The following is a 14,288-nucleotide window of genomic DNA, read 5'->3' on the forward strand; positions in this document are numbered from 1 at the left end:
CAGCGAGCACACGACAATAAAGTCGACGACCTGGCCTAGTACTAAATGTAGCTCATACACATCGTGCGTTTTACGGGCGTGCAGATAATTGCTTGATTAGCTTGATTGGGTCCTGGGAGCGTAGTACATGCACGTAGGAATAGATCATGGGGAGAATCATTCTGCTCGCCGTAATGCTGCGCCTTTTACGGTACCACCGTGGTGCCAAGTTGACGCCTCCTCCCTCATAAGCCATAATAATCCTTGGAGAGAGAGAGGGAGAGAGACTAGACGAGTGTGAGTGTGAGTGTGAGTGTGCAGTGGGAGAAGAGCATGAGCATGAGCCCCCGGCCGGCCCTGCTCACCAAACTTTCCATTTCATCCCCACCTTTTCCATCCATCCATCTGATCTGAGGGAGAAAAGCGTGGCGGCCTTTGTGCGGGCGTCTCCCTCTGTGTGTGTGTGTGTCTCTCGCTATAGACAGGTGAGCAGAGGTGAGCTGAGGCAGTGGCAGGGAGGAAGCAGCGAATTGAAGATCCTTAAATGCGGTTTGGTGGCATCCCCGCGCGCGCTGGCCCCCATGCAGGCCTGGCCTGCCGTGGACGCATGGGTGCAACATGCCACCACCATTGCCATTGCCATTGACACCCCCACCTACATAAATCCCCTCCCGCTAGCCTCTCCTCCGGCTTTTACCGCTCTTTGACTCCACTCCACCGCCCAGCCACCCAGCTCCTCCTCCGCTCCCACACGCCAAAACATTCACTTGTTACTTAAGCTTCTTGCTTGCTTGCTTGCTTGAGTGCTCGCCGCGCCGCGCTCGCGCCGGCCGTGGATCGATCGGCCGCGCCGTATGGGGAGGCAGCGGCGGTGGTCACGCGCGGCGCTCCTCGCGTGCCTGCTGCTCCTCGCCGCCGCGTGCGCCGAGTCGGCGCGCCCGGGGCCGCTGGCAGCGGCGAGCGAAGGGCTGCCTCGCGGCGCGAGCGTGAGCGCTGACGACAGCGGCGGCGACGGCCCGCGGAGGAGCGCGTTCGACGTGCTGGTGGAGGGCCTCGTCAGCATCGGGCTGGGCCGGCGGTGGCGCGCCGGCGACGGCGTCGGGCTGGTGGACGGCGACAAGCGGCGCGTGCCGACGGGGCCCAACCCGCTGCACAACAGATGAGTACGTACGAGCTAGCTAGCTTGCTAATCACCCGTTAGCTCTGGACCTCGTAGCGTCCGTCGGTCCGTATACTGGCACCGTCGCCGGCGGTGGCCGAGCGACGGCGAGCGCGAGCGGAGGAGGAGAAGAATGGGAAGGAGAAGAGAGGATAGGAGCTCGTAGTATTGCTGTTCCCTTCTGCTTCCCTTTCTTCTTTTTCCCCCTGATTTTTCTTCTTCTTCTTCTTCTTCTTTCCTACTACTAGCTAGCTACCTTTTTGCTGCTTGTCTTTTGCCCTTATTTTCTTGTGCCCTTGATTGGTTTGTGAAGTGGACAGCAAGGCCATTCTGTTGGTTGAAAGAGATAGATATATGAGTATATACTTCTTTGTTTGCTTGCTCCAGCAATGTGTTCATATATTGACACCATATTCTCACATGATCTTGCCTCAGATCACACCCACCAAACCTTCACCTCACACTGATTTTCCTTGCTGCATTCCTTTTTTGTTCTTCTCCGCTTCATTATGTTGACATGTTGACGATATCCTCGCATGATCTTGCCTGAGATCACACGGAGCAAAAGTTCACCTTACATTGATTTTCCTTATTGTTCTGCCAAAGGGCTGTAAAGTTGTTACCAGCACTGAGTTTCCTTATTATTCTGTCAAACGTTTCCGAAGAAAATGGAGTGCGTGAGTACGAAAATGGCTGTGGATTGAAGAATACGGCATCGTTCCAGAAAGGAAGGGAATGGATTGCAGGGAGCCTTCTCGAGGAAGATACTAGGAGAAAGTAGTCCACAAAAGGCTGGGATGTGATGAACACATTTTTTTGGTTCAAACAAGAATGATGAACGCATCAATCGATCGATCGCCTCCATTGGCGAGCGCACTTTGAGCACTAAATTTTGGAGCACTATCATTTTTGGGTTGTGATGATTCGTCTTTGAATTACCACGTCTTCACTCCCATTTCTTCAGTACAATTCCTAAGTTAGTATACTGCCTTTCGATAACAGAGTATCAAGAGCTTAGAATGCAAATGCAAGAGTGAAAGAGTACTCCCTCTGTAAAAAAATTTAAGAGCGTTCAGATCATTAAAGTAGTGTTCTAAACGCTTATATTTCTTGACGGAGGAATAAACAGAGTGTGCTTTTATAAACTTATTATTACTACCGCCGACCAACTCTAGGCATTTGGGGTTTTCATGCTTCCTGCAGAGGTTACAGGATGATTAATCCCAACGAACCCAGAGCTCTGCAGCAAACCGACGGAAACAGAGAGCCTGCTTGGCCTGGCCAATGGCCAAAGTTAATTTAGGAAGTGATGCGATTTTGTAAGTATCCCATCAGTGTCTTGACGCGATTTGACGCTTGACACGGGGATTCCGTGCGTGCGATTGCCTCCCCGATCACCCACACAAATCTAATCCTCAACCATCAATCCATCAGCTCTTGTCAGCGTCGACAGGGACGATCCAACGCAGGCCTCTGCCCGGCCGTCGCCGTTGCGGGGCTTGTTCAGCTTAGCTTAATTAATTAGTGTGATGGAGCGGCTGGCGTCGTGTTTGTTTCATGTCCTCGCAAGCTCGCAACTGTTTGCCGACGATGCCCGTCTCCCCTACAGTGCCCGGTGGCCCGGCCGGCTCGCTGCTGCTGTTGGCGACGCGCCCCACGTAGCAACGCAGCTGCGTGCGTCGGTTCGGTGTCGCTGTCGTCCAGCTGCGTGCGCAGCCTACGCGCGGACACGGCACGCATGTCGAGATAGAGTGACTCGTTGACAATTTCGTACCCAGGACATCTCTACCGCGGACCTTCAAACCGTCCGGACCGAGATACTCCTCCCGTCCGCGGACCCGCGAACGTAAATTAGATGGGCTTTGCAGACATTCGGACCGTCGCCACGTATGCATCCGCCTATTTGGTCCGACCCAAAGACCTCGCCCCAAAAACCCTTGTTCGTGCGAAGCGGTTGTCACGTATTCATGTCAATCAGCGCTGCTTCAGAGCGGACGTGACTCCACGGTATTGATGTTGGTCAGAGCGATGCGATTGGACGAGCGGGCGGTGCCGCTTCAATGTCGACACGGCGACTGAGAAGCCTACTCCATCTGCTGCGTTGCATTGAAGCCTGCTTTCCGTGGCTTCTGATCCGTCCGCGTGGCCTAGCCATGCATATTTAAGCAGGGCTCCATCGCAGTCCACACAACACCACCCCCACTCATTTTCTTCTCCGCTCATCTCTACTCCGGCGCCGTCCAGATCCACATCATGTCGATGTCATGGTCCTCCGCACTAGCAGGCGGCGGTGGCTTCAGATCTTAGCCTGCTGCCGCCACTCATCTCTGTTCTGGCGCCGTCTTGATCCACACCATGTTGAAGTCCTGGTTCTCCGCACCAGTAGGCGGCGGCGGTGGCTCCGGATCTTGTCCCGCTCCCGCCGCTCAGGGGCCCTCGACCTCCACGAATATCGGCACCTCTGAGAAGGAGAGCACCATCTCCTCTGGTGATGGGGAGGACCAGCCGCCATAGCAGCCATGCCTCCTCGTGGAGATGGCGATGATGGACGAGGAGTTCCAACAACATATCAATCTCATGATCGAGCGGTCGATGTGCTCCCGTAGCTCCTCACTGCCACCAGCACACCTGAAGGAGGAGCCACGTATTGCGTAGCCCAGCTATTTAAGTCGACCGACGGAGAAGGAGGTTGAGGAGGAGGAAGTGGGGGACGCTGGTGACACGGATCTGTAGGCGGAGCAGCATGCCATTCTCGATTCCCTCCGCTCGGAGTCGGCTGCGAAAGCTAGACGTCGTAGCCGGTAGAAGATGGAGGCGCAACAGGTCGCAGAGGAGTCGAAAATGCTCGCTTACATGGATGAGATCGAGCAGGAGAAGGATTTCGGAGCCCTCCTACTCGGCCGTCCAGCCGGCGCCCAACACCGTCTTTGTGGACATCTCCGACGATGAAGATTAGTTAGGGTAGTAAATAGTATGTAGTACGTACGATTCTCTTTGCATGCTTGATATGGATCTAGCGGTCAAAATATGAGAGACACAGATGCGGAATGGCTAATTTAAGGCATGACCAGCGTCCACAGACATTTGAGGGATGGGATTTACAAAATCCCGCACAGCACTATAGATGCTCTTACTTGCTCTAATCATCGGAACCGGGAGCGGAACTGGCGTGGCACGCAACGCGCAGGCGTAGCACGTAGTGAACGTATAAGAAGAAACTGAAAACGACCGACGCTGAAGTGTGCTTCACCTCTTAGTGTTGGTAAAATGAGCAGAGTAAATTTAACTTTTGACCCCTTAGTGGTCGAAGTGCCACGAACTAGTTGTTTAAATTTGGTTTCTTCCTGGCTAAGTGTACTTTATTCTCGCACTTCTCTTTTTCCCAGAAAATATTGTGGATCTATCAATAAACTTCGTCAAAAGTACAAAGCAGCTCAAACATGATAAAAATTGTATCAAGGTCTTTAGACCATTGTATGACCATAATTGCCGCCATGACGATTCGTCGACATGCTGACGACTATCATCGCTCACCTGCCTGGGCCCACATGACCTTGTCGATGAAAGTCGGTAAGTCTTCGTGCACATGCCCATAAAGACTAGCGCCCTAGAACTGCCGCCGCTCTGGACTTGTCGTTTTTTAACCAATGAGTCTATCAGAAGCGTCTCGCACCAAATCTCGTCATAATGCACGCATGACTATAAACTCTAACTTCGTCACCCCAAAGAGTCATCCTGAATCTTCGTCGAGGCTCTGGCGAGGTGAACAATTTCGAAGAGGATTGTAGCCAGAAAGACTAGCTCGAAGAACAAGCATCGTATTTTTCTAAGCGCCTGTTGGAAATATGCCCTAGAGGCAATAATAAAATGGTTATTATTATATTTCTTTGTTCATGATAATTGTCTTTTATTCATGCTATAATTGTGTTATCCGGAAATCGTAATACATGTGTGAATACATAGACCACAACATGTCCCTAGTGAGCCTCTAGTTGACTAGCCCGTTGATCAACATATAGTCATGGTTTCCTGACTATGGACATTGGATGTCATTGATAACGGGATCACATCATTAGGAGATTGACGTGATGGACAAGACCCAATCCTAAGCAAAGCACAAGATCGTGTAGTTCATTTGCTAGAGCTTTTCCAATGTCAAGTATCTTTTCCTTAGACCATGAGATCGTGTAACTCCCGGATACCGCAGGAGTGCTTTGGGTGTACCAAACGTCACAACGTAACTGGGTGACTATAAAGGTATACTACGGGTATCTCCGAAAGTGTCTGTTGGGTTGACACAGATCGAGACTGGGATTTGTCACTCCGTATGACGGAGAGGTATCTCTAGGCCCACTCGGTAATGCATCATCATAATAAGCTCAAAGTGACCAAGTGTCTGGTCACGGGATCATGCATTACGGTACGAGTAAAGTGACTTGCCGGTAACGAGATTAAACGAGGTATTGGGATACCGACGATTGAATCTCGGGCATGTAACGTACCGATTGACAAAGGGAATTGTATACGGGGTTGCTTCAATCCTCGACATCGTGGTTCATCCGATGAGATCATCGAGGAGCATGTGGGAGCCAACATGGGTATCCAGATCCCACTGTTGGTTATTGACCGGAGAGCCGTCTCGGTCATGTCTACGTGTCTCCAGAACCCGTAGGGTCTACACACTTAAGGTTCAGTGACGCTAGGGTTGTAGAGATATTAGTATGCAGCAAACCAAAAGTTGTTTGGAGTCCTGGATGAGATCACGGACGTCACGAGGAGTTCCGAAATGGTCCGGAGGTAAAGAATTATATATGGGAAGTCGAGTTTCGGCCATCAGAAAAGTTTCGGGGGTCACCGGTATTGTACCGGGACCACCGGAAGGGTCCCGGGGGTCCATCGGGTGGGGCCACCTATCCCGGAGGGCCCCATGGGCTGAAGTGGGAGGGGAACTAGCCCCTGGTGGGCTGGTGCGCCCACCCCTTGGGCCCCCCCTGCGCCTAGGGTTGGAAACCCTAGGGTGGGGGGCGCCTCCACTTGCCTTGGGGGGCAAGGCACCCCCTTGGCCGCCGCCCCCCTTGGAGATTCAATCTTCTAGGGCCGGCACCCCCCTGGGGACCCTATATAAATAGGAGGGGAGGGAGGGCAGCCGCACCCTTGCACTTGGCGCCTTCCTTCCCCTTGCTACACCTCTCCCTCCCGCAGACGCTTGGCGAAGCCCTGCCGGGATCCCTGCTGCATCCACCACCACGTCGTCGTGCTGCTGGATCTTCATCAACCTCTCCTTCCCCCTTGTTGGATCAAGAAGGAGGAGACGTCTCGCTGACCGTACGTGTGTTGAACGCGGAGGTGTCGTCCGTTCGGCGCTAGGATCTCCGGTGATTTGGATCACGACGAGTACGACTCCCTCAACCTCGTTCTCTTGAACGCTTCCGCTCGCAATCTACAAGGGTATGTAGATGCACTCCTCTCTCTCATTGCTAGATGAACTCATAGATTGATCTTGGTGAATGTAGGAAATTTTTCATTTTATGCAACGTTCCCCAACAGTGGCATCATGAGCTAGGTCTATGCGTAGTTCTCTTTGCACGAGTAGAACACAAATTTGTTGTGGGCGTAGATGTTGTCAACTTTCTTGTCACTACTAGTCTTATTTTGCTTGAACGGTATTGTGGGATGAAGCAGCCCGGACCGACTTTACACGTACGCTTACGCGAGACTGGTTCCACCGACTGACATGCACTAATTGCATAAGGTGGCTAGCGGGTGTCTGTCTCTCCCACTTTAGTTGGAGCGGATTCGATGAAAAGGGTCCTTATGAAGGGTAAATAGAAGTTGACAAATCACGTTGTGGCTTTTACGTAGGTAAGAAAACGTTCTTGCTAGAACCCTATTGCAGCCACGTAAAACATGCAACAACAATTAGAGGACGTCTAACTTGTTTTTGCAGCATATGATTTGTGATGTGATATGGCCAAAAGTTGTGATGAATGATGAATGATATATATGTGATGTATGAGATCATGTTCTTGTAATAAGAATCACGACTTGCATGTCCATGAGTATGACAACCGGCAGGATCCATAGGAGTTGTCTTAATTATTGTATGACCTGCGTGTCAATGATTTAACGCCATGTAATTACTTTACTTTATTGCTAAACCGTTAGCCTTAGTAGTAGAAGTAATAGTTGGCGAGAAACCCCATGGAGACACGATGATGGAGATCATGGTGTCATGCCGGTGACGAAGATGATCATGGAGCCCCGAAGATGGAGATCAAAGGAGCTATATGATATTGGCCATATCATGTCACTACTATTTGATTGCATGTGATGTTTATCATGTTTTTGCATCTTGTTTACTTAGAACGACGGCAGTAAATAAGATGATCCCTCATAATAATTTCAAGAAAGTGTTCCCCCTAACTGTGCGCCGTTGCGAAAGTTCATTGTTTCGAAGCACCACGTGATGATCGGGTGTGATAGATTCTAAAGTTCACATACAACGGGTGTAAGACAGATTTACACACACATAAACACTTAGGTTAACTTGACGAGCCTAGCATGTACAGACATGGCCTCGGAACACAAGAGACTGAAAGGTCGAACATGAGTCGTATGGAAGATACGATCAACATGGAAATGTTCACCGATGATGACTAGTCCGTCTCACGTGATGATCGGACACGGCCTAGTCGACTCGGATCATGTATCACTTAGATGAGTAGAGGGATGTCTAATCTGAGTGGGAGTTCATTAAATAATTTGATTAGATGAACTTAATTATCATGAACTTAGTCTAAAATCTTTACAATATGTCTTGTAGATCAAATGGCCCATGTTACCCTCAACTTCAACGCGTTCCTAGAGAAAACCAAGCTGAAAGATGATGGCAGCAACTATACGGACTGGGTCCGGAACCTGAGGATCATCCTCATAGCTGCCAAGAAAGATTATGTCCTAGAAGCACTGCTAGGTGAAGCACCAATCCCAGAGAACCAAGACGTTATGAACGCTTGGCAGTCTCGTGCTGATGATTACTCCCTCGTTCAGTGTGGCATGCTTTACAGCTTAGAACCGGGGCTCCAAAAGCGTTTTGAGCAACACGGAGCATATAAGATGTTCGAAGAGCTGAAAATGGTTTTCCAAGCTCATGCCTGGGTCGAGAGATATGAAGTCTCCGACAAGTTCTTCAGCTATAAGATGGAGGAAAATAGTTCTGTCAGTGAGCACATACTCAAGATGTCTGGGTTGCACAACCGCTTGACTCAGCTGAGAGTTAATCTCCCAGATGATGCGGTCATTGACAGAATCCTTCAGTCGCTCCCACCGAGCTACAAGAGCTTTGTGATGAACTTCAATATGCAGGGGATGGAAAAGACCATTCCTGAGGTATATTCAATGCTGAAATCAGCGGAGGTGGAGATCAAAAAGGAACATCAAGTGTTGATGGTGAATAAAACCACCAAGTTCAAGAAAGGCAAGGGTAAGAAGAACTTCAAGAAGGACGGCAAGGGAGTTGCCACGCCCGGTAAGCCAGTTGCTGGGAAGAAGTCAAGCAACGGACCCAAGCCTGAAACTGAGTGCTTTTATTGCAAGGGAAGTGGTCACTGGAAGCGGAACTGCCCCAAGTACTTAGCGGACAAGAAGGCCGGCAAAACCAAAGGTATATGTGATATACATGTAATTGATGTGTACCTTACCAGTACTCGTAGTAGCTCTTGGGTATTTGATACCAGTGCGGTTGCTCATATTTGTAACTCAAAGCAGGAGCTGCGGAATAAGCAGAGACTGGCGAAGGACGAGGTGACGATGCGCGTCGGGAATGGTTCCAAGGTTGTTGTGATCACCGTCAGCAAGCTGCCTCTACATTTACCTACGGGGTTAGTTTTAAACCTCAATAATTGTTATTTAGTACCAACTTTGAGCATGAACATTGTATCAGGATCTCGTTTAATTTGATATGGCTACTCATTTAAATCCGAGGATAATGGTTGTTCTATTTATATGAGAGAAATTTTTTATGGTCATGCCCTGCTGGTGAATGGTTTATTCTTAATGAATCTCGAGCGTAATGTTACACATATTCATAGTGTGAATACCAAAAGATGTAAAGTTGATAACGATAGTTCCACATACTTGTGGCACTGCCGCCTTGGTCACATTGGTGTCAAGCGCATGAAGAAGATCCATGCTGATGGACTTTTAGAGTCTCTAGATTATGAATTGTTTGACACATGCGAACCATGCCTCATGGGCAAAATGACCAAGACTCCGTTCTCCGGAACAATGGAGCGAGCTACCAACTTATTGGAAATCATACATACTGATGTGTGCGGTCCAATGAGCGCTGAGGCTCGCGGAGGATATCGTTATGTTCTCACTCTCACTGACGACTTGAGTAGATATGGGTATGTCTACTTGATGAAACACAAGCCTGAGACCTTTGAAAAGTTCAAGGAATTTCAGAATGAGGTAGAGAATCAACGTGACCGAAAGATAAAGTTCTTACGATTAGATCGTGGAGGAGAATATTTAAGTCACGAATTTGATACGCACTTAAGGAAATGTGGAATCGTTTCACAACTCACGCCGCCTGGAACACCTCAGCGTAACTGTCGTGGATTTGTCACGACAGCTGTCCTTAGTGTCAGGACTTAGTCGCGAGGCCAACGCATCTATGTGGTAGCTTGAGAGGGGTTGAGTGGGACGAGAGACGCAACACAAGACAAGGGTTTAGACAGCTTCGGGCCCCGGGAAACATCATCCGGTAAAAACCCTACATGTTGTTTGAGGCTAGATCTCATTATCATCACGAGGGAGTCGCCGTAAACCGGCTCTCCTCTAGTTGTATCTAGCCCTAGAGATTGTTTCTTGCTTCTCACCTGTAGCTTCCCCCTCTTTGGGGAGCCCTGCCCCTCCTTATATATGTTGAAGGGGCGGGTTACATGTGGAGTCCTATTAGGATTAGGACTAGTCTATCTCTAATACAAACCGGATACAAGTCCAAGTCTTAACTCCTTGTAAGACAAATATTCCTTATGCCTTTCCTCTTAAACCGGCCCACCATGGTATGAACCGGCCTTCATGAACCGCCCGTTGGGCCACCAGGTCTTGTCGCTCCTCGCACCCGCCTGCCGGATTACCAATGAGTCGTGAACCGCCAAGTCTCAGCGAGGTCTCAAATAAACCGCCAAGTCCGGCCGGGTTAACTTCCGGCCGGTTTACACCGCGGGGTATATCCCCGACATTAGCCCCCAAGTTTAGCTTGGATTTATCCATGGTAAACTTATGCTGCAAAATAAACACCAGAACAAATTTGGCCGGTTGTGCTCCGGGTTAAGAATTCTTGTAGACCGGCACCTGATCGTCCTTAAGTCCTTTGTCATTTCCTCCTTCTAGAAAATCCGGGTCAATAACTAGCTTCATACTCAAATTGCTGATGTTGGCTTCTTATAGAAAAAATATTGTGAAGAATAATCCACTTGAGTCGGCTTCCAAAGTGCCGATTTAAGAAATATTGGTCTTGAAATACTCATCTGACATTCAACCAGTTTGAAGATGCAGAACTTGCCGGTTTTATCATTGCCAAAGACTGTCGGGTTATAAAAACTTGATAATTTTGAGTCATGATTGTTGCAGACACCGGTTCATGATTTTTAATGACGCCGGGTTGCAGCCACAGGGTCATAATGATTGGTGACGCCGGGTCAACCTAGTTTGCTCAATCAGAGAATTTGACAATATTTCTTTGATAATAATATAATACCTGTAGCCCCAAGTCTTTGAGCAGAACAAAGTGGTGGCTTAAGACTTTGCTTCAATATAAATACTGCCACTTTCAAAGAAATCCATGTTGTTCATCCCAGTGACTAGTAAAAACTGAATACTCCATACTATGTAGCCCCCAAGTGTCGGGTTGTCATGCTTGCAGCAACCTGGGACTTGTAATTGTCTTATACTCATAAAAACTTCAACCAATGTAGCCCCCAAGGGCCGGGTCATTATGCAATAATGAGCAGGGACTTTATAGGTATAATCATGTAGATTTGAGCAATGATGTGTAGCCCCCAAGGGCCGGCTCGGTAAGATAATATTAAGCTGGGACTTAATATATACTTCAATGAAAATAACATCATATGATGTAACCCTCATCATGGGACTTGAATCTACGTCCACAAGGTTAAGAGCCGTGTGCTTTACCAACTGAGCAGTGGACTCTTCAATATAATGAATAAAAAGCTTTGTACCTTCAACTGTTGACAGGAGCAATTGGTAGCCCCCAAGGGCCGACTCATTATAATGTGATGAGTCGGGTCTTCAATAATATGAGCAGAAAATTACTTTGCATTAGCCCCCAAGTATCATGGTGCATGCTTGCAGCGACATGAGACTTGCATATTTGATGTAATCTCAACTTAAATATGTAGCCCCCAAGTGTCGGGTCGTAAGCCTGCAGCGACTCGGGACTATTCCCTCCATTATAGAATAAATCATACCCATTGATAAAATAATAGCCATTGCGCTGAAGCGACTTTGAAAACCTCAATCATAATATTAGTTATTGATAACCATAATAAAAACCTTGCCATGTTAGCTATTCAAGATAATATAATATGGTATGAAAAACCTTATTCATTCAATATCATAATGAAAATTCAGCCAAGTTTGGCTATTTGAATAATATAACCCAATGATTTATAAGCGCATGATTCCAATGGCGCAATCCAAATATGTACTGGCGACTTATAGTCCAAAGCCAGGCCGGGTTAACAAACACCGGATAATTTCTCATCATATACTGGCGACTTATCGTCTTAAAGCCAGGCCGGTTTAATAAACACCGGATAATTTATCATCATGCTTTATTCAACCTGTCTCTGCATACAACAAGTTTAAAGTGTCTTGGCGGTTTACCGTCGGACGGGTCATAATGCCGAACATATAACCCAGGTTTATAACCAAGGCTACACTTAAGAATAATCAATGAAATATATCATACCTGTGACATTGAATCACATCATTGGTTTACCAACTTTTTGTAGTAATGGTCATAACTCCTTTCATACTGTGTTGGTTTATGATAAACCGTACCGGGTTGTGATAAACAACGGTTTAACCATATATAATATTGGCGACTCGTAGTCAAACCAGACCGGGCGGATAGTCTCTAGATTATGATTTGATCATGTACTGACAATTTGTAATTGAAAGTCAAGCCGGGTTAATGAACACTGGTTTACTCCATAATAAGATGGTAACATAAAATCAAACCGGGCAGATAGTCTCCGGATTAGGATTTGACCGTGTTCCACCAATTTATAATTGACAGTTTGAAACGGATTAACAATGTCGGTTTAAAAACGCAACAAAAATCAAATAACAGTTATGAAAAAATTTGGAAGCAAAGGCAATGATAAGACCATTTGCAAAAAGAGGCTTTACTGAGCCGATCAGATGGTGTTACCATGGTCGGACACGACCAAGCTCCCAATAAGGTGTAGCTATGGTTCAAGTCAGCTAGGTCCCCAACTGAAACCGTGTCATTATGCCGATCAAGTGGCGTGGCAATGGTTCGGGTTCGACCAAGCCCCCAAGTGACTCTATGGCCTTAGGCCGATCAAGAGGCGTGACTGGTTCAGACTTGACCATGTCCCCAAGTGATCTGGTGGCTTTCGCCTATCAAAAGGTGTTGCATTGGTTCGGACACGACCAAGCCCTCAAGTGATATTGTGGCACTAGGCCGATCAAGAGGCGTGGCTATGGTTCGGAAACGACCAAGCCCCCAAGTGACCAATAATATGATAAGCCAATAAGGCATGATACCCATGTTTGGACCGCGCATCATGGCAGCAAGTCTTCTTTGGCACCCTTTAACTTTTTGCAAGAGATAAATCCTTCTTGAACCGGGATTTTGAACCGGATATTGAGAGCTTCAAGGATTTGTGGGAGACATCTTTCCCTTGAACCGGATTGTAAACCGGAATCTTCATTTTCGGCCGAAAATTTTCTGATGGCCTTTCAACTCGAACTTGCGAGAAGTTAATTCCTTTTTGAACCGGACATTTTTAAACCGGATTTGAGAGTTTGAGAGCTTTGTGGGAGAATATATTTCCCTTGAACCGGATTGTAAACTGGATACTTGAGAGCTTCAGTGAGACTGACTTCCCTTGAGCCGGATTTTAAACCGGAATCCTTTCTGATGATCCGGAACTTCTTCACTGAGCCGGGATTTTGTAACTGTTATATACTTTCTAAGCCGGAAATTTTCCGACAGCCTTTAAATTTTCATAATAGTAGCCTCCGGGACCGGGTTATCTTTCCCTCCATCGTCCTAGGTTTTTAACTTTGCTGAAACTGGCAAGATTTGCTGAGTTATGTCATCATAGCCCCCAAGTCTCAAAGGTGACTCGAGGAGTTGGCTTGAGATTCTCCATGTTCGACCGTGATATAAACCGGCATAACTTGTATATCATTGGTGTTGATAGCACGATGTGAATCCACAGAAGGTTGTGATGAATGCGGCGGGTTATAAATGATCCCGTATGAGCCATGTCAGCAACTTGGCCAATGGCTCCTTCCAACTGGCGATTTGAAGTTAACCAAACTATAGTGGCGGCGACTTGTGCGCCTGCCCATTGAACCATCCGGTGTAGACGGCGGTTGATAGTATATGATAATTTGCCTCCATTTTGAAAGAAAACCGGCCTACCCCAGCTGTGACTTGCTCATGCAGACAGGTGCGGCCTAGTATGTTGATGTGGACCAGGCTGCAATAAATGGACGGTAGAGACATCCACAATATTAGAGGTGGCTTGGACAGATGAATTGGCCACGGTGTTGTAAACCGGTTCGGACGGGCGAGTCAAACGCAGGCACGGTCCCGGCAAGCTGATGTAAACCGGTTCGTAAGGGCGGCGTCTTGCACGCGTCCATTCACCGTGTAATGTGGCACGGACGGACACCGGGCAGGACGTTGCCAGCGCGTGCTTCGTACCCATGGTATAAACCACGTTTATAATGAATAATTGTCCTGCATACAATATTGCAGACCAAGGCAAAGATAAACTGCTCTTTGACAAAAATAATATGCACTAATAAAATATATTTTAGATGGATATCACCTAATGTGTTAGGCCATAAATTATCCGCC

General features: G+C 47.8%; 1 protein-coding gene across 1 annotated transcript; it reads left to right on the forward strand.

Annotated features, from left to right (window-relative positions):
* The first annotated feature begins 294 nt into the window (after nucleotides 1-294).
* Nucleotides 295-1,524, forward strand: LOC123042340 (uncharacterized). Its single transcript, XM_044464814.1, has one exon. The coding sequence runs from the start codon at nucleotides 834-836 to the stop codon at nucleotides 1,140-1,142; it is 309 nt and encodes a 102-aa protein (XP_044320749.1). The 5' UTR covers nucleotides 295-833; the 3' UTR covers nucleotides 1,143-1,524.
* Nucleotides 1,525-14,288: the final 12,764 nt, after the last annotated feature.

The sequence above is a fragment of the Triticum aestivum genome, chromosome 2B (genome assembly GCF_018294505.1).
Source record: "Triticum aestivum cultivar Chinese Spring chromosome 2B, IWGSC CS RefSeq v2.1, whole genome shotgun sequence".
In the NCBI taxonomy this organism is placed as follows: domain Eukaryota; kingdom Viridiplantae; phylum Streptophyta; class Magnoliopsida; order Poales; family Poaceae; genus Triticum; species Triticum aestivum.